Source organism: Eriocheir sinensis, chromosome 20, assembly GCF_024679095.1.
Source record: "Eriocheir sinensis breed Jianghai 21 chromosome 20, ASM2467909v1, whole genome shotgun sequence".
Taxonomy (NCBI): Eukaryota; Metazoa; Arthropoda; class Malacostraca; order Decapoda; family Varunidae; genus Eriocheir; species Eriocheir sinensis.
In genome coordinates this window covers 14,700,822-14,727,295 of record NC_066528.1, presented here as the reverse complement: position 1 = coordinate 14,727,295, position 26,474 = coordinate 14,700,822, and the positions used below count along the sequence as shown (strand labels likewise).

Here is a 26,474-nt window from a genome sequence, read left to right as displayed (position 1 = left end):
CTTAGAAACATTACAAATAGCCATTGTGTCTTATTATGATGGTAAAGGAAGAAAATGGGGAAAAAGAGAACGACGGGTTGTGTTGAATCGGCGGCTCGAGGCGGCGGGTGGCGGGTAGATCTGTGAACATACTTGTGATTCGCTGCGAGGCCGATGGTGGTGTACCTTCGTGACTCCGGGCAGAAGAAGGAGACATTTATTACAGTGACAGTCTCCTTGCTCAGCGCTGCCTCCCGGCCACGGCGAGCAGTGTTCGTCCCCTCAACACCCACCGTCACGGCGCCATGGCGGGTGCAGGGAAGGGCCGCAGCACGGTGAGTGAGTGACTGTGTGGGAGTCCTCCGGCAGCAGTGTGTGCGGGGCGGGAAGGAATGTGGTTCTCAGCAGGTGGATTTCTCACCTGGTAGGGACTGCTGATACAAATGACATACAGTGACTGGTTGAGTGTCTTCCAATTAAAGGACACGGTGAACATGGAGTCACAACGCGCCTCCAATATTGCCCGCACGAGAATAATAGGCTGGTGTTACAAGACACTTTCCCTTCTCACATCAGCTATTTCTAAAGGTCAAAGGTCAGGTTCTAATGAGTGTTTTTAGGCTCACGGTACAGAAGGGTCAAACTACCACCAGGGTCATAAAACTACCCCTGGAAATGCCCACAACTCCTGCGAAAGCCTTGTCAAATAGGTGTTCTTGGGCGGCGAAATGTCTTATAATACGACCCATAATCTTTCCAAGGTCTCATACTGTTGTACTTCTCTAGCTTTACACAGGCGCAGCATACATGTGGGGGGCCCTGATTAGGAGGGGGGTTCAAGGGGGCAAAGTCCCCACCATTAGAGGTTAGCTTATGTAAAGTTCGGTTTGAGTAGTTTAAGGTTAAGATTCGTTTTAGGTCCGTGCCAGTATCTCATTACCTACCTTATGAAACATCAGTATCTCTTCATACATCTTTTCTACAAACCTTCAACAGTCATGGAAACGCTTTGAAAATCCAATTCAAAGACTTTTTTTTACTCTTGAAAATAGGGGATAATGTTTACGAAAGTGCGTCGCCTCCTCTGGTGGCGGCCGTGGCGACGCTGCAGCCGGCGTTGTGAGAAATACCTCCTCGCTGAAATAAGTCACATGTGGGGTCGGTCGAGGGGGGAGCAGCACCCCCGTTAGTAGGTTGTAAAGTTCGGTTGGAGTAGTTTAAATATGCTCCCCGACCCTAAACCCTCTGAGCTATTTTACGGCTGCAGCATCGTCACGGCCGCCGCCAGAGGAGGCAACGCGCTTTCGTAAACATTATCCCCTATTTTCAGGAGTAAAATAAAAGGCCTTGAATTGGATTTTCAAAGCGTTTACATGACTGTTGAAGGTTTGTAGAAAAGATATATGAAGAGATAGTGATGTTCCATAAAGTAGATTATGAGATACTGGCACAGACCTAAAACGAATCTTTACCTAGTTTAAATATGCTCCCCCACCCAAAAAACCTGATTTCCCACGGGTCCCCCAAGATCGTTAGGGGAAGGAGATTAGGCCTTTTTCTTTACTTTTAAGTACTTGTGCCTTCATATTATGGTTGAGGGACATGTATTTCGTCCTTTAACTATAATATGGAGGTGTAATATTGTATTTTGGAGGCGCGGAGTGACTCCACAATTCCCAAAGGGGGAAAGTTCATCACTCAGAAATGGCTGTAACTTAGACTTAGAAGTTGGAAGACTTTGCTTACCTAGTGATGGCATAAGAGGCAAGGGAGCTAGTATCGCTCGTAAGGGTTGCCTCTTCTCAATTGCCTATGAACATGCCAGTTGTATATGTTTTTAAATGCATTAACACTTTCACTACTCACAACCTCCTCTGGCAAACTGTTCCACCGAGTCACCACTCTCGAGGAGAAGAACATGTCTTTTGTGCGATCTGTGTCGTGGTTTTTCCAGTTTGAGGGAGTGACCTCGGGTCCGAAGATTGGAGTGTCTAGGGGCAGCCAGCTTTTGGTAGTCTTCATCTCCCCCAACACGCTCAAAGCCTTTCAAGATCTTAAAACACCTCAATTATATCTCCCCTGATCCTCCTCTTCTCTAAAGTAGTAAGTTTCTGTTGTGTCAGTTGTTCTTCATACGTAAGGTGGGCCATAGTGGGCACCAGTTTAGTGGCTCTCCTCTGGACTTTTTCTAGTTTTACAAAGTCCTGCCTGGTGTATGGTGACCAGGCCTGGATGGCGAACTCCATACGGGGGCGAACAAGAGATTTATAAAGCAGCAGCATTATTTCTTCATCTAGACAGGTGAATGTGCTCTTTATTCTCCCCAGCATTGAGTTGGCAGAGGCTGCTGCTTTAGTCACCTGTGCTGAAGGTTTTAGATCCGGTGTTACAAGAATGTCCAAGTCCTTTTCCTCCTGGGTCTGCACTAGGGGGATGTTTCCCATGTGGTACTGATGGCCCGTATTTCTCCTCCCAATATGCATGACTTTGGATTTATTCTCATTGAAACTTAGGAACTATTTAAAGCTCCACTCCTGGAGCTTATTAAGATCAGTCTGCAAAATATGTTTATCGTGTAGGGCTCGTATTCTTCTGTAGATTTTAGCGTCGTCAACAGATAACTTCCCATATGACTAAACATCACTGAGCAAATCATTTACAAATATTAGGAAGAAAACAGGGCCAAGAACACTGCCTTGCGGCACTACGCTCCAAACCCCTCTCCAGCTGGAAGCAGTCCCTCTGACAACCACCCGCTGTTGCCTATCCCTCAGAAAGCTGCTGATCCAATTTGCCACCTTTTTTTTTTTTGTTTTTTTTTTTTAACGTTGTTGCCTATTGCGCCGGTAGGCATCTTCCCGGTGGGGCCTGATGGTCGGCCCAAGGCTTCTTCCAGGTGGGGCCTGATGGTCGGCCCAGCCCGTTCTGGCGCAGGCGAGTGTTTATAGTGGCGCCATCTTGCATTGGCTCATGCTGCCCCGAACTCGCATTTGATTCGCTTGGACGGCTTCCTCTAGAGTCCGGGTTGATGGGTGGTCTTCAGGACAGCATGTGGGTAGTTTTAAGCCACTCGGCGGTGACCGAAAAATCCGAGTGGTAGCGTGAGGATTCGAACCCGCGTCGTCCATCACGCGGCGAATGTGGGTCCAGTACGCTATCACTTCGGCCACCGCCTACCTGACCATCAATCCCAACAGCTCTGATCTTACAGAGTAGCTGAGTATGGGGAACTGTGTCAAATGCCTTCCAGCAGTCCAGGCATATCACATCAACACAATCACCCTCATCTAATGCATCTAATGTGTGGGGAGGCGGTGGCTGAATGGATAGCGAGACGGCCCCGCGTTCAGGAGGACGCGAGTTCAATCCCCGACCGGTGCCACCAAGCTGGGATTTTTCAGCCGCCGCCGAGTGGCTTAATACTACCCACATGCTGTCCAGAAGACCACCTATCAACCCGGACTCTAGATTCAAGGATTAAAGATGAGCTCCGGGAGGGCAGCATGAGCCAATGCAAGATGGCGCCACTATAAACACTCGCCTGCGCCAGAACGGGCTGGGCCGACCATCAGGTCCCACCGGGAAGAAGCCTTGGACCGACCATCGGGATCCACCGGGAAGAAGCCTACCGGCGCAATAGGCCATGACGTAAAAAAAAAAAAAAAAAAAAAATCCTCAAGGTCCATGAAATATTCCAAGAGCTGTGTTAGACATGACATACTAGACTGGAAACCATGCTGATGTTGACTCAAGAAACTTGTTTTCTCCAGGTGGTCTGAGATTGCCTTCTTTATGATTTTCTCCAATAATTTGCATGGAACAGATGTAAGGCTCACTGGGCAGTAGTTTGTAGGGTCAGTCCTGTTGCCTTTCTTAATTAATTAAAAATGGGAGTAATATTGGCTTTGGTCCAGTCACTGGCCACACAGCCCCACCTCAGTGTTTTTCTGTACATTATCTTGAGTGGCTTGCACAGTTCAGAGGCACACTCGAATCCTTGAGAACTATAGGGTGAACACCGTCAGGTCCAGGAGAAGATGGAGTTTTGAGCTCCGAGAGGTTTTTTTTTCACAACAGCTTCTGTTATATCACAATGAATTAGTTTTTCACCCTGATATGCAGTTCTCAGGTGTGGAGGAGATCCTCTCTCTCTAGTGAACACCTTCTCAAACTCTTCGTTAAGCAGTTCGCATGCGTCAGCGAGCGTCACAGTAGTGTTGCCATCTTCAGCCTTCAGTGTCATTACTTCCTCCTTGTTGGTAGTTATATTTGGCTTCTCACACAGCTGTGGTTACTTGGTTTCTAATCCGGCAGTATGATGCGCCGACGTTGTGACGGGAGTCTGGAGTCGTGAGGGTTAGCACGACATGCTGGCAACTAGTTGGCCGAATGTCCCAGACAGTCGGCAATACAGCAAGACTCTAATAAAACCTTCCCCCCTTCTTGGAGCGTGGGAACCAATTTGTCAAATGGAAGAGTCGCTGGGTTGTCGTGGCCCAGAGTCAGCACAGTGTGAACGGGGCTTTAAAGTAACCTATGGAGACTTTCAAATCACTCAGCAGGATATATATATATATATATATATATATATATATATATATATATATATATATATATATATATATATATATATATAACTTTTTGTAGGATTGAGTAAAATAAATAGGTTCTGCACCACCAAAGACCACACCAGGCCAGGCAGCTAGGCAGTCGGTCAGTCAGTCGGTTAAGCATTCAGTCAATTGGATAGTCAGTGATTCAGTCCGAAAATAAGTCAGAATCTTTTCTTTTTACTTATTTAGGTATACTCTGATAGTCAGTCATCCGTCAGTAAGTCATTCAGTGAGTTAGAGAATAACCTAAAAATTTTGTTATCTCATTGTTCAGCTATATGTACCTTTAGTGAGTCAATCAGTCAGTTGGTCAGTCTGTCAGCTGGTCAGTCACTCAAATATAAAGTTAAAATGTTAGTCACTCAGCAGCTTTTTCTTCAGTTAGTCAGTCAGTCAGTTAATAAGCATCAGCCTACATCTAGAATTCAGTCTAAAATTTATTGAGTCAGTTCACTGGGAAGTCAGTCAGTCATTTATTTAGTCAGTCAGTCAATCAGTTAGTAAATAAGCGAGTCAGTCAGTCAGTCAGAAAGTTAACTATTTATTCAGGCAGTAGCAAGACAGTAAGTTAATCACTCAAGTCATTAGTCATTAAGAAATTAGTCAGTCAGTAAGTCGGTCAGTACGGCAGAAAAAAAGGGAAAAGAGAAATGTATAAGAGAGATAGATGAAGAAAGATTAGCATGACAGCAAAAGAAAGGTATAGAGAGGGATGACAGAAGGAATGGAAGAAGAAAGAAGATTTAGTAGGATAAAGTAAGATTAAGAATAAAGTGTCACAAGATCTCATAAAATAGGCTATATCTTGTAATGAATCAACAAGTAGTGTGCTCCACATGTGGTACAAGACGCATGCTTTTGAAGGTACAATGTGTGTATGGCGGCTTGTGCCACGAATGGAGCAAAAGGAGCGTGCTCCACTGGTGCACACTACTCAATGTGATGAATGAAGAACAAGTGTACGGCGTAGTGTACCACAGGAGGAGCACGAGTTTTATTGTCTCAGTGGCAGCTCATGACCAAAGCGAAACTACACGGCTCCTCTCGAGTCAGTGGCTCGCGTGGTATTGAGCATAGCTGGGCACGATAACAGAAAACCTTATTCCCGATAACCGATGACTGATAATGAAAAACCTTATCGGTGATAACCGATATTCGTTAACTGAAGACACAAATATAGGCGATAACCGATGCCCGATATAAATCCACAGTTCCGATACTAGCTACCGATAAGTCAGATAGGCGAAAACGATACTTTATTGATATTTCAGATAGAAAAACATAGATGAATTCAAATTTTCATTATCTGTATTTTAGAAAACTTACAAAACCTGAAAACCACACGTTGACACGTACATATGGACGGTATTACTAGAAACGCCTGAACCGGTGTTGTGTTATTTGGCTTCCCCACCGTGTTTACAAACACTGGTCTCTCATGAACTGCGCATGCTCAGACCAGCAAGCGTAGACCTGTACAGTCTCACAAAGCTTTTTAACCGTAATTAAGAGTTGCTGGAAGGCTGAATCAGACATACAGTACCACTACCACCATCCTCGCTGTTTCTAGAATGACACTCTGTACGAGTTGTACTTATATGTACAGAGTGTCATTCTAGAAACAGCGAGGATGGTGGTACTGTATGTCTGATTCAGCTTTCCAGCAACTACTCTCAATGTGTTAAAAAGCTTTGTGAGACTGTACAGGTCTACACTTACTGGTCTGAACATGCGCAGTTCAGGGGAGGCGGTGGCTGGAAGGATAGCAAACTGCGTGCCCAGGAGGACGCGAGTTCAATCCCGACGGTGCCACCAAGCTGGGATTTTAGTGGCTTAAAACTACCCACATGCTGTCCAGAAGACCACCTATCAACCCGGACTCTAGATTCTAGGATTAAAGATGAGCTCCGGGAGGGCAGCATGAGCCAATGCAAGACGCCACTATAAACACTGCCTGCGCCAGAACGGCTGGGCCGACCATCAGACCCACCGGAAAGAAGCCTTGGACCGACCATCAGGATCCACCAGGAACAAGCCTACCGGCGCAATAGGCATGACGTAAAAAAAAAAAAAAAAAAAAAAAAAAAGAGACCAGTGTTTGTAAACAAAAGAGCCAGCTTTTGACAATGGAACACCAAATAACACAACACTGGGTGCCTTCAATACCATGGCATGCTCACAAACGAATATGGAATATCAAATTCGAGGCAGTGAATAATCATTTTTTGTGCAAAGTTAAATGATGTTTCTCTTTGATATATTGTTTTTTGAGTAACAAAAAATAACCTAGTGTTTTAATGTTGATGATCTAAGTATGAAATCTCTTCACCGAAGATATTTCATACCCCGAAGTTTTTTCATACAACACCGGGCCACGCATGCACAGTAGGGAGACTTTTTTTTTTTTTTTTTTTTTCTGAGGCGGAAAAAAAGTAGCGATTATCGCTAGTTTGGTTACAGAAGTAACGAAGATACCGATATATATTTAAATAAGTAACGGATGGCCGATAACCCGATTTTGTTATCAGCGATAAAGTATCGCGATAACGCCCAGTTATGGTATTGAGGTTGCGCCGAGTTGAACCAAACGCAACAGGGAGGAGGCGGCAGGAAGTTCAAATGTGGTAAATGCGTTAAAGTAGCTTTGTTCCAATGGAAAGTTAGTTTATCTCAATCACTATGAAAGAGCTTTTTATTTATTGTTATTGCACTTATAGTAGAGCGACGGTGTTTTAAGCCATAATACAGCGACTTGCTCTTTGGAAAGTGTGCAGTGTTATCTGCTTCCCAGTGTCTGAGCAGCTGACTGCAGTGTCTGAGCTCCACTCCTAATCGTTGGCCACATTATTGGGCAGTGCCCTGGCGCCAGAAGTGGCAAATCTTAATGACTGATATGTTTGCTAAGCTCTGCTGCCCAGTAGATGGCCTCACCTCTATGAAAATACTGAAATGACATCACTGAAGTGTGTGTGTCCCCATATCCCTTCCCCTCTCAATGGTGTATTACACTTTTACCTACAGAAGAGGTCAAAACAGGGTCATGAGACTGATCATAGACAATTAACTTAGAGGACCAAGTCATGGCTAAGAACTAACACAAAGACATGTTTATAACGTTACCTAAAGCAGTGGTGGGCACGGTTCCGCTAACCGCTAATTAGCGAAGCTAACAGTTTTGTTAGCTTATTAGCATTTTCGCTAACTTAGAAACAGTTAGTGGATCAATTAGCTTCCGCTAAATGTAGTTCCTCCTCCGCTAACTTTTAAGTAAAAAAAAACATACAGGTTTGTTCTTGTCCGTTGTGGGCAGACACGGCACCAGTTGAACCACATGGCACAATAATTCCAGGGCTTCCACTTGGGTATCAGATTTTGTCCTTCTGCACTACTGTTGCAAGTTCTTATATAAGGAAGGCATGTATAAAGTGTATGTTTGTTTATTTGTGTACACCTTCATCATCTGATTTTGGCATGCTATACCATTCTGGAAAGCTCTATGTCTAAGCTACAACATATTGGAATTTCAGTTCACTAGGTCTGTTTTAAGGGTTTTAGAGCCAAAATACTAAACTGAAGCTAAATCCATATAAAAAAGATAGCGGTTAGCATTAGCTTCCACTAATTTCTTTATTAGCTTTGCAGTTTAGTGTAAGTGAAGCTAACCTTTTAGTTAGTGCTTTGCCAGTTAGCGAAGCTAACTTTTCGGTTAGTGGTGCCCACCACTGACCTAAAGGATACCTTCATGCAGGTCAACAAACAAGTTTCACTCACTAATACATTTTACCAACAATATATCAAGCTGACTCTCGACATGACAAGTGATTGGCTTACCTGAACTTCTTCACTTCATCCCCGTACTCCCGGTGGGGCAGGCAACATCGCCTGCCTGTCATAGACAGCGCCTGTCTCTGTCACTGACAGTTGATTTCTTCTTCACTGGCCCACGTGCTGCATTGCCATTGTGGTGCCTGTGTTTGGCTACTGTCTCTGGAGTATGTATGTATCAAGCGCTGCCATTGGTTGAATGAGAAATGTCAACATCACATTATGCCGTCTGTCGGCGGGAGTGTGAAACAATGTAAAGGCAGAAAAACCTAAACATGACGGACTTAAGGGGAGGCGTCGCCTAGTATTAGTGGAGGGTACATGTTGTAAGGTATTTTTTCTTTGAAGACTTAAGGTAAATGCAATAAGATCTTCATGTATCAGCATATAGCTTTTGGGCATCTGTACGAGAAAAAATTACAAGCAAAATTTATTACTTGTAATAAAAGCAGAGCTAAAAACACTAATGGGGGCCAGCATGTTCACTCAATATGTACAATATTGGATAGTTTTACTCATGGCACCACTATAGTTAAAAATTGTCCGTTCCAATTTTTAATGTCTCACTGTTCCTGAGCAAAAAAATTACCAAAATCACCATTTGATATGACCCATAATTCTACCACTTTTTTGACCTACAATAAATCATATCAGCAGTGTTTTTTTGTTTATAAAAAAAAACTAGCGGACAGTTTTTTACCATCCGCTCGTCTTTCAGCAGATGTTTGAGATTATTATCTTCACAACTAATGGAGTTATTATTTTCCAAAGTACAAAAAATGCACTTTCGAGATATCGGCTATTTTGTGTGTAAATGCAGTTAGCGTACAAAGTTTTGGTTTTTAGAGGATCTTACAGTAGTAAAATACAACATAGATACCTATGCAGTTATATTTATGAATGACAGTGAATGATATTAAAAATAATAATCATAATTGGCACCTGTGTGTGTGTGTGTGTGTGTGTGTGTGTGCATGCACTAGAAATCTCCTGGGCTGTAGTGTTCTGTGGATACCTCCTGTTACTTCTTCTTCATCACTTTCTTTTCTTTTGGGCTTCTTATCTTTTCTGAGGTGTCCAAACCTGCCAAAGTACAAGTACAAATGTACCGCTGAGGAGCGGTTGCGACGCACTAAGTAACTGATTGACTAATTCACTCAAGCACACTTTCCAAGGCTTGCTGGCTGCCACTAGAATTTGGCCAGATGAATGATGACACTTTTCAGAAAAAAAAGTGGAAAAATTGGACAAAAGAAGGCAAAATGTAACATATATGAGTATTCTACAGAAAACAGAGGTTTCTGCAGGGAGGGGACCATGAAATTAGTAATACAAATCAAATTATTTGAAAAGGAAAGAATTATCGTACAGCTGTCAAACTTTCACAGGGAACGTGTGACATGTTTAGCTATTTTTTGGAGTAACTTTTTAAAATTTGTCTGAAATAATGAAAAATACCCATTTTTGGCGGCGCCTCCCCTTAAGAAGTGTTTGTGAATTGCAAGATATGACATTCTTATCTCCTGCAAGGCTTTAGTGAATCCGAGCCCAGTGTGCCTGACAGCTTATGACTAGTGTGTGGCAGTGAGCTGCCTCCAGTGAGTTCCTGCACTATTGCTTCCCACATGCTGCCTCTCTGTTTCAGGAAGACAACACCGAGGACTGCCCAGTGTGCCTGTGACCAGTGTGAGGCAGTGAGCTGCCTCCAGTGTGTTCCTGCACTATTGCTTCCCACATGCTGCCTCTCTGTTTCAGGAAGACAACACCGAGAACTGCCCAGTGTGCCTGTGACCAGTGTGAGGCAGTGAGCTGCCTCCAGTGTGTTCCTGCACTATTGCTTCCCACATGCTGCCTCTCTTGTTTCAGGAAGACAACACCGAGGACTGCCCAGTGTGCCTGTGACCAGTGTGTGGCAGTGAGCTGCCTCCAGTGTGTTCCTGCACTATTGCTTCCCACATGCTGCCTCTCTTGTTTCAGGAAGACAACACCGAGGACTGCCCAATGTGCCTGTGACCAGTGTGAGGCAGTGAGCTGCCTCCAGTGTGTTCCTGCACCAGTGCTTCCCTTACTCTGCCTCTCTGTTTCAGGGCAACAACCCCGAGGACTGTCCAGTGTGCCTGACAAACTTTGACATAATGCAGCGGCCGCACAATCTGCCGTGTGGCCACACTGTCTGCATGCTGTGCATAGATAAGCTGAAGGAGCAGGGCCGTGTTTCCTGTCCAGAGTGCCGCGTCAGCCATGCAATTCCAGAGGGAGGGCAGTTCCCTGTCAGTTTTATTGCTGAGGCTTTCATAAGAAAGATGAGAGGTGCCAAGGTGGCAGCAACAGCAGCCTCGCTGCTTCCCAGTGCAAAGAAAAGGAAACGAACAGCAGAACCAGCTGACAGTAAGGAAGCAACGGGTTTCTCCAAGAAGATGCGTTTCTTTCTGCAGGAACAGGAGGACACAGTTGTGGCCGCCATCACCGCCTGCCGGGAGACTCAGTCACAGCTGGACCAGTACCAGACAACCCTGACAGGCTGGGGCAAGTGGCAGCAGCAGCTGGAGGACAGGCTCCAGGGACTGGTGGACCAGAGCAGGAGTGCCATAGGGCTCGTGCAGCAGGAAGAGTCCCGCACGACAACCATGGAGGTGCAGGTGAAGGAGGTAGAGCAGGCACTGCAGGCCACGCAGGAGAAATTGCATACCCTCAAAACAGAGGAAGAAGTAGGTGTTGTGGTGATTGAAGTGATTCGTTGCACTGGTGAGGCAGAGCAGGTGGTGCAGGAGTGCCAAGAATGTTTCCCTGATGCCAACACTGTCACTACTATCAGGAAGGTGAGTGTGCCAATGCTGCTCCTGTTCTTTGGGCCCTCAGCCATGAGAGTAACAACACCAGACAACAAACTGTGGGGCATACACAAAGGTACATACAACGGGGCATACATAAGGGTACACACAACACGAGTTACGGCCACATCCGCCACCCTTATAGATCACATTTGGTCCACATGTGTTGAGAACAACGTAGGAAATTATGTAATCAAAACTGATATTACTGATCATTTTCCAGTGATATCTTTATTTAAATGTAATAATATTCCATCTCCTCCCACATTCATAACGAAAAGAACGTTCACCCAGGAAGCTTTAGACACATTTAGTGCTGCACTTTCTCACACAGATTGGTCTGATGTCATAAACTGTACATGTCCTAACAACTCCTATAATCTATTTTACAACAATTTCAAAACAAATTATGATAATTGCTTCCCTAAGAAAACAATTAAAGTTAGTAACAAAAATAATCGCAGTCCACACATTACTCCAGCATTAAAGAAGAGCATTAGAGAAAAACATAGACTTGAAAAACTAGCATATAAATGGCCTTTAACTTTTCGAGAGCAATATAGGACTTTCAGAAATAGACTAACATCACTTTTAAAAGAAGCAAAGAAGAAGTATCACCAAGACCAACTATTAGCTAGCCAAGGCAACCCTAAGTCTCACTGGAAGTCAATAAATAACTTATTAGGTAGATCTACAGATGGTAAAACCAGTGAAATTGAGCTACGATCAATTTGTTATAACATTCAGATAAATTTAATTAACATTTATTGAAAGCAAGTCAGCAAGCAGCAGAAACTGTAGGTAATGAATTTTTAAATTATTTACACAACTCTCCCAATTTTTCTATGTATTTATTTCCTGCCACAAACTTAGAAATTGAAAAATATATTACGGCATTTAAAACTTCTTCCTCCGGATTTGATGATATTTCCCAATTGTTTTGAAACGCACAGCTAATAATATGTCCATTCCATTAACACACATAGTGAATCTGATGTTAAAACTGGAATATTTCCGGATGCACTTAAAAAGCCAAAGTTGTACCACTACTTAAATCAGGCAGTAGATCCGATATTAAAACTATAGACCTATTTCAATACTTCCAGCATTTAGCAAGGTTTTTGAAAAGTTATTACTTCCCGTCTTGTAAATTTTTTTAAAACAATAATCTACTCACAGACTACCAGCATTGGTTTAGGGCAGGTCGTTCCACAGAAACAGCTATTTTACAGTTCATATCTAATGTATATCAGTATTTAGAAAAGAAACATTATTTAATTGGAATATTTTTAGATTTATCTAAGGCATTCGATACATTGAATCACAAAATTTTATTGAGTAAGCTAAGTCACTATGGCGTTAGAGGTATTCCCTTAAAACTATTTGAAAGTTATTTAACCAATAGGTCACAAGCTGTATATTGCAACGCCACGTATTCTTCTTTTAGGGCAATCAACAAGGGTGTACCGCAGGGGTCAATATTAGAACCGATACTCTTTCTCATCTATATAAACGACATTGTTAATGTAAGTTCTAAATTCAAATATACGATTTATGCTGACGATACAAATCTTTTATTAAATAATGTAAACATTAACGATCTTCATATAAATTTAGTTACAGAACTAGAAAAAAATTAATTATTGGACTAAAATTAATGAATTGAGTCTGAATATTGCAAAAACTAATTACATATTTTTTCAAAATCGTTCATTACAATATAACATTCCTCCTATAAACATAGAGGGAAACACATTAGACAGAGTAAATTTCACAAAATTTTTGGGTGTTTACATAGATGAGAATATGAATTGGAATCAACATATTTCATTTGTCACAAATAAATTAGCAAGGATGTGCGGTATGTTATACAGAGTCCGCAATAATCTCACACCTGAATCCCTCACTAGTATTTATTACACACTTTGTTATCCCCATCTCACCTATTGTGTATCAGTCTGGGCCTGTACTTGGCAGTCCTTCATTAAGAAAATATCAGTAGCTCAAAATAAAAATTTTAGGTGTATATTTTATATGAGTAGGTTTGAGTCAACACGAAATATAATTAATACACAAAATTTTCTTAGTTTTCCAAATATTCATAAATATTTTTTATTGTTAAGCATTTACAAGTGCCTTACACAGTATTGTGGAGGTCAACCTTTCAGACTGGTCCACACATCATACAACATTCGAGGTAATGATATCAATCTCATATGTCCACAGTTCAGAACTTCTCTCTTTAAGCACAGTATATTATACTCAGGTCCCCAAATGTGGAATTCATTGCCTCTACATATTAAGACTCTTCTCAATCATATAAATTTATCCATTTTTAAAAAATCTGTGAAAACTTATTTATATAATTGTCAAAGTAGTAATCAATTGTAGTGTGTGGTATGAACTTAGTTTCACAAGTGTAATGTTCATTATTATTATTATTATTATTATTATTATTATTATTATTATTATTATTATAATTGATATTGTTATTGTTATTCTCAGCAACATATTATTATAATTATTCTTATTGTTCTATACGTTAGTTAATAATATATTAGGTACCAATTTTGTGCCAATGTAAACATTAAATAAAATAATATAATTCCATGTCTGTCGGGAAGCTTCGGCTTGACAGGCTGTGCCATTGCCATGTTTTATGTTATGTTTATATAACAATATTCTTATATTTTAAAGGCAATAAATATTTACTTACTTACTTACTTACTTTACTTACACAGTGGGGCATACGCAAGGGTACATGTAAAGTCGCGTTACAAAGTGTTGACACAGTTTGCAATGACTTTCGTTCAAATAATACATAATATTATTCGAAGGGAAGGCATGTTTAGGAGTGAGTTTGTTATAGATACACAAAATATGATATTGAGAAAGGAAATAAATTGAATAGAGTGGAAGTTTTTGCCTTGTAATGATATATTAAGCAGCTCTACTGAAACATTTTGATACGGTTTTCGTTCAAGACATTAAAAGAGTCAAATGAGTTATATGTAAGTATGTATATATATATATATATATATATATATATATATATATATATATATATATATATATATATATATATATATATATATATATATATATATATATATATATATATATATATATATATATATATATATATATATATATATATATATATATATATATATATATATATATATATATATATATATATATATATATATATATATATATATATATATATATATATATATATATATATATATATATATATATATATATATATATATATATATATATATATATAACTGCACCAATACATTGCTCTTTCTTGCAGTGTAGTGATAAACCCTATATAATAAAATAATAGGAAAAAATAATTAGCTGCACTTTATTTGATGAAATGGGAAATAAATACTTCTTAATAAACTTGCATTTGATGAGGACGTCATCGGGAACGACATTCATGCATGACTATATATAAATCTTGTGTGTTTGAAATCAGCGAGATTCTGAAAAAAAAAATCAAAATCATTTGTCTATATTTTTAATTAACGGTAAAATCCAAATAGAAGTATCAACAAGTGGCCAGACATCAAAGTTGCACAACACACAACAGACGACGCAATATAGCCTATTGTCTGGGTAGAGACGATGCTTGGTCAGCGCTGCACTTCTAGCCTACCACTTTCTTCCATTCATCACTGTCAAGTTAGTTATATACATCTGATCAAAATAATATTATTTATAACTTGTAGGTATGAATAGTGAAGTGACCTCTACTCCGCCCCAGCGATTCTGTAAATGAATGTGGCTACATAGCCTAGCATTCCAATACATTTCTCTGCCACATTCACATAGAGTACAGTGTTAAGTTTTCATTGCATTTAAGGGAATCACTGATATTTATTAGGTGTGTGCAAAACTAGACTTTAAAATTAAGTAGTTTTATAAAAGTCAGTAGAGAATGTTTCCCCGAGGGTAGTTACCAGATGTCGCCAGCCTACGCTCCGTGTCCGAAAGATTATGGAAACTGTGTCAACACTTCGTAGCGTGACTGTACACAGTGGGGCATACACAAGGGTACACACAGTGGGGTATACACAAAGGTACACACAGTGGGGCATACACAAAGTTATACATTCAGTGGGGCATACACAAAGGTACACACAGTGGGGCATACACAAAGTTATACATTCAGTGGGGCATACACAAAGGTACACACAGTGGGGCATACACAAAGGTACACACAGTGGGGTATACACAAAGGTACACACAGTGGGGCATACACAAAGGTACACACAGTGGGGCATACACAAAGTTATACATTCAGTGGGGCATACACAAAGGTACACACAGTGGGGCATACACAAAGGTACATACTGTGGGGCATACACAAAGGTACATACATTGGGGCATACAAAGGTACATACAGTGGGGCATACACAAAGGTACATACATTGGGGCATACAAAGGTACATGCAGTGGGGCATACAAAGGGTACACACAATGGGGCATACACAAAGGTACATACCATGGAGGTAATAAGGGTGGAGAGGCCCACAGCGCCGAGCGCGCTGTACTGGCGAGTGAAGCCAGTTTTTGTGGTCTCAGCTGTCAAATCGGCCGCCATATTGTTCAAGCCGTGGGGTATGAATATGAGGGTGAAGCGCGCTTAACGTGGAGGGCGCTTGCCCTTAGAGTACCACATCCATGGAGTACCGTAATGTTTTTATTTTCTCTTCTTACTGTTTTCCAGCACTTGAACATGCAGGTGTATGAAATTAAAATAATTTTTCACGCTTAACCTTTATTGCACCTTAACAAATACTTAAAGCTACCCTTACCAAACATATTACAAACCATTAAACAATATTAGTTTATTGACCGATGCTCTGCTTTTTACATTTTTAATGAAGTTTTCTAAATGTAAACAAACTGTTTACATGAATATTTGTATCTGACCTGCAGATAATTTTCAGCAACTGCCTTGGTAAGTAAAACTACAGTAGATGATTATTTAGAGGCTCACTTTCCACCATATGACTGGACAGATCTGAAAATACTTTCTTGTTTTCAAAAGCTGACAGCACTCCATTAACAATTTTATGGCAAGCACGCGTTGAAAGGCTTGCGTAGGGATGCTTGTTGCTGCCTTTCAGCACTTCTTCTTTGAACATTTTTTCACATTCTATACATATGGTCATTACATCTTTTGATGGAAAACACAGGTTGCCCTTGTTTTTTACACTTATTAGCTCATGAGATTTGTAAACATCATGTGTTACTAGGGCATTACTGCAAGTTTCACAGATTTTTTTTTTCTTTTTTCCAGTTTGACACAAACATAGCCAGCAATATAACTTACAATGCTTTCACAAACGGGAAAATAGCATACCAGAAATAGGTTTTTTATTTGCCACATGGATGGTCAGACTTCTGGGCATTATTTTCCTTGCACCCACATTCATTGCATCTGGTAGGCATTGAAAATAAAGCCAACACAGACATGGAGACACAAGAACTCTGGCTCTGACTGTTGCTTGTGCTACACTGTCTTTAAGCCTTCCCCTTCAGGAGTAACAACAGCAGACAACACACAGTGGGGCAGTCTTTGAGCCTTCCCCTTCAGGAGTAACAACAGCAGACAACACACAGTGGGGCAGTCTTTGAGCCTTCCCCTTCAGGAGTAACAACAGCAGACAACACACAGTGGGGCAGTCTTTGGGCCTTCCCCTTCAGGAGTAACAACAGCAGACAACACACAGTGGGGCAGTCTTTGGGCCTTCCCCTTCAGGAGTAACAACAGCAGACAACACACAGTGGGGCAGTCTTTGAGCCTTCCCCTTCAAGAGTAACAAGGACAAATGTGTGAACTTTTTCCCTAACCTCGTGTTGTTGTTTCAGGTGATAGTAGCATCTAGTGCAGCCCTAGACACCAGTCAGGCTGTCCAGGCAGCTCTGGAAACTCCTACTGTTACTACAGAGGAGCCCAGACCCCAGTCAGACCCAACAGAGCCCAGGCCCCAGTCAGACCCTGCAGAGCCCAGGTCCCAGTCAGACCCTGCAGAGCCCAGGCCCCAGTCAGACCCTGCAGAGCCCAGGCCCCAGTCAGACCCTGCAGAGCCCAGCCCCCAGTCAGACCCTGCAAAGCCCAGGTCCCAGTCAGACCCTGCAAAGCCCAGGTCCCAGTCAGACCCTGCAAAGCCCAGGCCCCAGTCAGATTCTGCAAAGCCCAGGCCCCAGTCAGATCCTGCAAAGCCCAGGCCCCAGTCAGACCCTGCAAAGCCCAGGCCCCAGTCAGACCCTGCAGAGCCCAGGCCCCAGTCAGATCCTGCAAAGCCCAGGCCCCAGTCAGACCCTGCAAAGCCCAGGCCCCAGTCAGACCCTGCAAAGCCCAGGCCCCAGTCAGATCCTGCAAAGCCCAGGCCCCAGTCAGATCCTGCAAAGCCCAGGTCCCAGTCAGACCCTGCAGAGCCCAGGCCCCAGTCAGATCCTGCAAAGTCCAGGCCCCAGTCAGACCCTGCAAAGTCCAGGCCCCAGTCAGATCCTGCAAAGCCCAGGCCCCAGTCAGACCCTGCAAAGTCCAGACCCCAGTCAGATCCTGCAAAGCCCAGGCCCCAGTCAGACCCTGCAAAGTCCAGCCCCCAGTCAGATCCTGCAAAGCCCAGGCCCCAGTCAGACCCTGCAAAGTCCAGGCCCCAGTCAGATCCTGCAAAGCCCAGGCCCCAGTCAGACCCTGCAGAGCCCAGGGCCCAGTCAGATCCTGCAAAGCCCAGGCCCCAGTCAGATCCTGCAAAGACCAGGCCCCAGTCAGATCCTGCAAAGCCCAGGTCCCAGTCAGACCCTGCAAAGCCCAGGTCACTGTCAGACCCTGCAAAGCCCAGGCCCCAGTCAGACCCTGCAAAGCCCAGGCCCCAGTCAGACCCTGCAAAGCCCAGGTCCCAGTCAGACCCTGCAAAGCCCAGGTCCCAGTCAGATCCTGCAAAGCCCAGGCCCCAGTCAGACCCTGCAAAGCCCAGGCCCCAGTCAGACCCTGCAGAGCCCAGGTCCCAGTCAGATCCTGCAAAGCCCAGGTCCCAGTCAGATCCTGCAAAGCCCAGGCCCCAGTCAGACCCTGCAAAGTCCAGGCCCCAGTCAGATCCTGCAAAGCCCAGGCCCCAGTCAGACCCTGCAGAGCCCAGGCCCCAGTCAGACCCTGCAGAGCCCAGGTCCCAGTCAGATCCTGCAAAGCCCAGGTCCCAGTCAGACCCTGCAAAGCCCAGGCCCCAGTCAGACCCTGCAGAGCCCAGGCCCCAGTCAGATCCTGCAAAGCCCAGGCCCCAGTCAGACCCTGCAAAGCCCAGGCCCCAATCAGACCCTGCAAAGCCCAGGTCCCAGTCAGATCCTGCAAAGGCCAAGTCCCAGTCAGACCCTGCAAAGCCCAGGTCCCAGTCAGACCCTGCAAAGCCCAGGCCCCAGTCAGACCCTGCAGAGCCCAGGCCCCAGTCAGACCCTGCAGAGCCCAGGCCCCAGTCAGACCCTGCAGAGCTCAGGCCCCAGTCAGACCCTGCAGAGCCCAGGCCCCAGTCAGACCCTGCAAAGCCCAGGCCCCAGTCAGACCCTGCAGAGCCCAGGGCCCAGTCAGACCCTGCAGAGCCCAGGCCCCAGTCAGACCCAGACTCCACCATCATGGACAGAGTGAAGCTCATCTTGACACTGAACTTGAAGGTAAGGAAGCCTCAAGGTATAACTTGTTGCAATGAGTTCCTTGACACAGTGCTGCAGTGCTTATCACCAGAACACAGCACTGTACAGCTACCTTGACCCCTTCATCACAAGGATGTGTATACTGCGTCCTTGTGTGCCCCGTACCATAGGCTGTTCCTTAGGGCCCTGATGGTAGGCCCGAGCCTGTCATGGAACAGGCAATTGTCTATAGTAGCGCCATTATTATTGGTTTATGCTGCCCCCCGAGAGCTCATTCTTGATTTCACTTGTGTTGTACAGCTTCTTCTAGAATCTGGGTTGATAGGTGGTCTTCAGGATAGCATGTGGGTAGTCTTAGGCCACTCAGCAGTGACTGAAAAATCCCAGGTGGTTAGCAGCGGATCCGAACCCACATCATGGACAATGTGCCGAATGCGGGGCCGGCATGCTAACCACTCAGCCATCGCCTCCCCATACCACTCGGCCACTGCCTCCCCATACTGCGTCCTGGCTTGCTTTAGCCAGCATATGAGTTATTTCTTCCCGGATGTTGTACGATAGTATTAAAGATGTAGGTCGTATATGACACGGTGTCTCATTTATTTGACTTTCAGTGTTATTATTGTGTGAGAACGTAAGTGTGTCTTGGGCGCATTTGTACTTCACATTAACAATCAATTCTAACCGAAAATAACAAAAATAATGAGAGAGAAATGATACATGGGTATGTGTGTGGAGTTCCTCTTCCCTCGAGTTGCCAAGTGTCTGGTTAGTGCATTTTCTCACCACCACCTTGACTCTGAGACGCGGGCTCGTGCGGGAGCTGCGGCCTCCCTTCCCTGCCTCCCCCGCACATCCATCCCGCTGTCTCTGTTCTCTTCCTTCCTTCCTGCCTCCTCCCTGTGATCTCGTCTCTCCATCTTTATTCATGCAGAGGAGGGTTACAGAAAATGGGTCTTTGCCTGGATGGTGGGATCGGGAGGGGGTTCTGTTCCCATGTGACCTTGGGTCCCATGAGGTGGTGGTGAGATAGTGTGCTCGCTCGCTGATTGGCAACTTAAGGGAGGAGGAGTTCCACGCACATATGTGTATGTTGTTTCTTTCTCATTATTTTTGACCTCTCTTATCTCCCTCTTTCTCTCTCAGGACATAGGCCGTTTTGTAGTGAAAACATTCCATTTTCCGCCCAGTGAGGGGAAATATGAAAAATGTCAGACTATAGTTTTGCAGAGAGAGAGAGAGAGAGAGCAGCCTATTTCCTCTCTCTCTCTCTCTCTCTCTCTCTCTCTCACAAACACATACACACACACACACACACGTTACCCACCTCCAGACCTCCAGGAGAACGTCCTTTCAGCTTTTTACTCCGTGAAATCTGTGCCTATTGCCAGTGAATCAGTGGGATATTTTCCATGATCTACGTCTGTGTCCTTTCCTTCCCTCTCCTCCACTTTCTTCCACAAATCTATTTCTTTTATCACAACTAATATAAAGAAATACAATTCGGCAGATATACATCAATGACTTGTAACACAAATTTCTCTGTATATATGTGTTCATACATCTCATAATCATCAATTAGTTTATGTTTCTTTATGTGCGCCATTTAATTTTGCATATTTTTATATATAATACATGATGATTATGTTAGAGTTTATGGCTTAAAACTTGTTATATTTAGGCGACGTTTAAAATATTTGGTGGCGCAGCCAGCCCAGATACGGGGCGGGGCGCTGTTTTCCCACAGCCTTAGTGAAAAGATTATAACTTGTCATTGTATAATTGTTGTGTTTACCTCACCAGAACACAGCACTGTAAAGTTACCTTAACTTGTCACTGTATAGTTGTTGTATTTACCTCACCAGAACACAGCACTGTAAAGTTACCTTAACCCTTTCCATCTGTGACGCAGACGTCAGCGTCACAGTATGGAAAGGGTCAAGAGGAAATGGAAGAGGATTAATCCTCTTCTAAACCTCTCAATCCTCCTCTAAATTCCTCTTAATCCTCTTCCATTTCCTCTTAAGAGGTTTAGAAGAGGATTAAGAGGAAATGTAAGAAGATTAAGAGGTTTAGAAGAGGACTAACGGTGACACCGTCGGACGATTACGTCGGCGTCGCCGGAGTGAAGGGGTTAACTTGTCACTGTATAATTGCTGTGTTAGCTCCTTTAAGGAGTCATCAGTGCTCTTTACAAGCTCTTTTTTTCTGCTGGCCAGAGCAGCAGCCTAACAGGTTTTCTGCTTTTTCCTTCCCTCCATTGGGGTTCTCTGCAGACCAAGGATCTCCGCAGCCTGTCACAGCCTCCCTTGAGCCTCATACAGGCTGGCCAGGTGTTTGCAGTCTGCCAGGTGGAAGGTCAGCGCCGACTTGCAAGAATAAGCTTTGAAGCCAGCCGGCTGTGCCTTCATGCCCTGAAGGAGCAGCACCACTCACTAGATGCAGCAACCCTGCAGGTGAGTTGGGGACTTGGCCCTCCCCGGGGTGGGGAAGGCCAAGCAGGGCACTGCCTCCAGGCACTATAGTCGGTTTCATTCCATCTTTCCACTTGCAAACTTAGATATGGCACCTGTGCATTGTTAGTTCATAATTCCGCTAAGACCAACTTTTAATTTCAGTGACATTTGGGTGTTTGTGTATACAAAGAACCCTCAAGCCATCTTATATAAAACTGCAAACATGCCGATTTAATTCAATAATGTACAGTACAAGCACACGAAAGACAACTTGTATCAAACAGTATAGTCAGATCATACTCGAACGATTTATAGCCTTTCTAATACCTATACAGTGTATACCCTGCCTAAGTTGGACCAATTGGGGGGAAGGCCAATCTGAGTTATCTGAAAACCCGAATTACCCAAGGGATTTTCTTTTCACATTTTGCACGCCTGTTACCACTAACAGTTGAAATGGTCTGTGTAATGCATTACGTAAATAGGTACTACATACATGGCACGCACACACATACACACGTGGCGTACACACACACACACACACACAAAAAAATTTTGTCTGCCACCGACAGCACCTTCAGCTTCCTAACTGACGTGGAAGACACAGACTTGCCCTTAGAAGCCATGGTAGAATTACAAAGGCAACAATAAGGGCTACAGAGCAAGCGAAAGCTGAGGGAGACACTGCCACGTGCTTGCTAAGTCAGCTGTGTAAACACTGATTTTGGCGCCGGCAGTGCCAGGGCACACGCGCCCGTTTCGCGTCTCCAACGGCTCAGACAACTCCTTAAATGACTCGGACAATGTAAGAGCTATCAGGGGTATTTTAGTCAGTATATAAGCCAAATGGCTTAAAATTACTCAATCAAAGGGCAAAAAATGCCTACCGGTGCACTCGGGATAGAGCGTAAAAAAATAAAACCCTGAAAGTGTGTGACTTATCCGATATCCGGCTTATTTGGGTCCGACTTAAGCGGGGTTTACTGTAATTCATATCATTGCTCTTCTTTCTTCCAGTGTTGGTAGGCCCAGTTCCTCTAACCTAGTCTTGTATGGCAGGCTTCTGGTACCATCTTAGTTGCAATCCCTTGAATCCTTTCAAGTTTCCTTCATTTTTCTTGTGTGGTGACCAGACAACTGCCACATTCTCTAACCTTAGTCTAATTAATGTTGTTATTATTTTCTTCATGTCCCCATCCAAGTAGTGAAATGCCACTCTAATATATTTTTTGTGTGTGTGAGTGTGTGTGCCACATCATTTGTTGTGTTCTGTGTGTACAGGTGAGCATGGTCGTCCCGCCTTCACCCCCCTGCATGGTGTTCCTGGACCTGTCCTGGCCAGGCAGCTCGCCACGGCGGGTACAAATCCATCTGAGCCCCGACACTCCATGGGGCAGACAGTTTATGATGATGTGCACGGGGCAGCACGGCCCCTCCTACCTCAACACCAGGTTGTTTTCTGTGGGGTGTAAGGGGAAGCCAGGAGAGTATGTGGTAGGTGGACACCACAAGAGTAATGATGATACCCTTAATGAGGGCGCTTACTCTAAGTCAGGCCGGGCGGGGGCCGTGCGTGGGATGGCATGGAAGGACGGTACCCAGGGTGTGTGTGGTCTCTTTGCCATCTGCACCAGGGAGTGTCGTAATGATATCAAGCTGCCTCGTGTCTTTGGTGAGGTGGTGAATGGACTGCACGTAGTGGCCGAGGCAGCCCAGCACATCAAGATTGGGGAAGTGACTGTGGTGGACTGTGGCGTGGTACTGTGATGGTAATGGCCTGCACCACCACCACCACCACATTATAGAGGTGAGTATGAAGGTCCCCATAAGGCTGCTTAAATGCTTTAGATCAATGGTTCCCAACCAAAACATTTTTACATGATGGCCCCTTTTGACTTCTAAGATATCCTCATGCCCCCCCCATCCTTTGTTATATATATATATATATATATATATATATATATATATATATATATATATATATATATATATATATATATATATATATATATATATATATATATATATATATATATTGCAACATGTGAGGATGATTCAAACACAGTGTTACTCCTTCATGTGTGTGTGTGCGTGTGTGTGTGTATATTTACCTATTTGTTGTCTACAGGGCCCGAGCTAAGCTCTAATAGACCCGTCTCCATATCTACATTCATCCAGCCTTTCCTTCATTTGATGGACACTGCTCGCCTCCACCACCTCTCCCCGCAAGCTGTTCCGTGTGTTAACACTTCTATGTGGAAAACTATATTTTTTCAGTGTGTGTTTACCTAGTAGCTTTACAGGGCCTGGGCTTACGCTCATGTGGTCCCGTCTCCGTTTCTGTATTTGTCCAACTTTTCCTTAAAGTTTTGCACACTCTTCGCCAATACTACATCTTCACTTAGTCTGTTCCAAACCTCTATATTTCTTTGTGGAAAGCTATATTTCTTTATGTCTCTCAAGCATCTTCCTTTCTTCATTTTTTTACTGTGTCCTCTTGTGTTCCTGGTGTTTATTCCTTCTTTTAGTAGTAACTCCTCATTACATCTTCCATTTTGCTCAAAAATTATAAATTTGTATTAGGTCTCCCCTTTCTCTTTGTTCTAGTGTTGGTAGGTCCATCTCCTTTAATCTTTCTTCATATGTCAATCCCTCCAGTCCTGGAACAATTTTTGTTGTCATTCTTTGTAATCTTTCTAGTTTTATTATGTGTTTCTTCTTATGGGGAGACCACACTGCCTCTGCATATTCCAATTTTGGTCTAATCATAGTGGTTATTAACTTTTTCATCATATCCTTATCCATGTAGTGGAATGCTAATCCTATATTTCTCACCATGTTATACGTATCACCGAATATCCTATTTACATAACTCTCAGGCTGTAGATTATCTTGTATTGTCACTCCCAGATCTCTCTCTTCTTGAACTTTCTTTAATATTTCTCCATCTCCCATTTTATATGTCCATTTTGGTCTCCCTTCACTCTTTACCATTTCCATTACATGACTTTTCTTCACATTGAATTCCATCTCCCATTTAATACTCCATTTCCAAATCTTGTTCAGGTCATCTTGCAAAGTTTCGCAGTCTTTACTGTTTCTAATATGTCTTAGCAGTTTTGCATCATCTGCAAACAGGCTCATATAACTGTTTACTCCCTCCGGCATATCATTTACATAATAATACTAGAAAGAGTACAGGTGCCAATATCGATCCTTGAGGCACTCCACTCTCTACAGTTCTCCATTCCAATTTTGTCCTTTACCACTGTTGTCATCTCTCTTCCCCTTAAGTAGCTTTCCATCTATTTCTTCATTTTCCCTTTCAAACCTCCTTTATTCTCCAGCTTCCATAGTAGTCTTGTATGTGGAACTTTGTTGAACGCCTTCTTCGGGTCCAAGTAAACGCAATCAACCCATCCGTCCCTCTCCTGTATTTTGTCTGTCACTCTTGAGTAAAAGCTCAGTAAGTTTGTTACACATGAGTGCCCTTTTCTGAATCCATATTGTTTACTTGTAATTACATTATGCTCTTCTAGAAATCTCGTCCATTATTTCTTTATCACTTTCTCACATATTTTACATACTACACTGGTCAATGATACAGGTCTGTAATTCAGGGGTTCTTCCTTTTCTCTACTTTTAGATATAGGGACCACTTCAGCCCTCTGCCACTCCTTTGGTACTTTACCAGTGGTTAATGAGCATTTAATGATATCATATACCGGTCCAAACAGCTGATCTTTACATTCTTTCAATATATAACCTGAGACTCCATCCGGTCCTACTGCTTTCCTCCCTTCCAGCTCCCCCATTATTTTATCTATCTCCTCCTTAGTTACTATGATTTCTTCCACATGAACATTCATCTTGTTTTCTTGTGGTTCGTTGAATTGTGATTCTTTTGTAAAAACTTGCTGGAACTTTTTGTTTAATAGCTCAGTCATGTCTTTAGGATCTTCGATTATCATATTCCCATCACTCAATCTTCTATTGTTTCCCTTGGTTTGATTTTTCCATTTATGAATCTATAAAACAGTTTAGGTTATTCCTTACACTTTTCTACAATACCCCTTCTCCTCCTTATTTTCACGTACTCATTTCTCGCTATCTTAAAATCTTCTTTATTCCTTTGGTTTTTATTTCTTTTCAATCTCTTCCACACTTTGTCTCTTTTTTTTCTTTTGCCTTAACACATCTTACATTAAACCAGTCCTTTTTTTCTTTTTCTTTAGGTTTATATTCTGGTACAAATTTCATAACTCCTGATTTATACGCCTCCAGAAAAATATACTTTTCTTGCACCTCCCTTGTTCTCTTTAACTCTTCCCTGTCTAGCTCTCCATAATATTTCCTGAGATTATCCATATTTGCCTTCCTATAGTTTAACCAGTTTCTTTTATATGATTCATCCCCCTCACTTCCTTCCTCCTCTATTTCCAACTCAATTATCACATGATCACTCTTTCCCAGGGGGCACCCAGACGTTAATTCATTCATCAAGTGCATTCCCTTTATTAACACCAGGTCCAGCCTCGCCAGTTCGTTGTCACTTCTGAATCTCATGTATTCCTTCACCCATTGCGTCATCAAGTTTTCCATCGTTAATTTTAAAAATCTTCCCCCCCATGCCATTTCGCTACCTCTACTTTCAAATATCTCCCAATTTACCTCCTTACAGTTAAAATCCCCAACTAACAAGACTCTTTTGTTTGCCTTCATCAGGTGTTTGCCCTGCACTCCTAGGTTGTGGGAAATGATGAGGAGAGAGTGTATGGTGTCAAGAGTGGGAGAGACTTAAAGCCTGTCCAACCCATGAGAGGAAATAAGGACACAAAACGAGAAGACGAAGAGAGAAGGAAATAATGACAGTGAGAAAATAAAAATGTACTGCAAAGTTCATCTGCTTCGGGTGGTATGTTGAAGCAAACTCACTGATCTAATGGAAAAAGGAATGTTAGTGGGACTCGTGTACTTCTCTTATAATTTTCCAACATTTTTGTTGTGGAAAGTGGCATCCAAACATTTATTCAACATATATATGTTACATTTATTAGTTCCTTCAGGTATAAAAGAAAGTTTTCTTAGATGCATTA

At 43.1% G+C, this 26,474-nt stretch overlaps 1 protein-coding gene across 50 annotated transcripts; it reads left to right on the top strand.

Moving 5' to 3' along the window:
* The first annotated feature begins 80 nt into the window (after positions 1–80).
* Positions 81–26,390, top strand: LOC127001223 (fibrous sheath CABYR-binding protein-like). Of its 50 annotated transcripts, none has more exons than XM_050865463.1 (11): positions 81–314; positions 10,505–11,236; positions 17,141–17,418; positions 17,500–17,688; positions 17,905–18,066; positions 18,121–18,282; positions 18,391–18,444; positions 18,499–18,943; positions 21,199–21,378; positions 22,660–23,185; positions 26,104–26,388. In XM_050865463.1, exons 1-10 carry the CDS (start codon positions 285–287, stop codon positions 23,143–23,145), a joined length of 2,718 nt encoding a protein of 905 aa, XP_050721420.1. In that variant the 5' UTR covers positions 81–284; the 3' UTR covers positions 23,146–23,185; positions 26,104–26,388. The 50 variants fall into 50 exon arrangements, with proteins under 50 accessions (XP_050721420.1, XP_050721424.1, XP_050721425.1 ...); XM_050865467.1 differs by having other exon boundaries at positions 18,121–18,201; positions 26,104–26,387; XM_050865468.1 differs by having other exon boundaries at positions 18,121–18,201; positions 18,364–18,444; positions 18,526–18,943; positions 26,104–26,387.
* Positions 26,391–26,474: the final 84 nt, after the last annotated feature.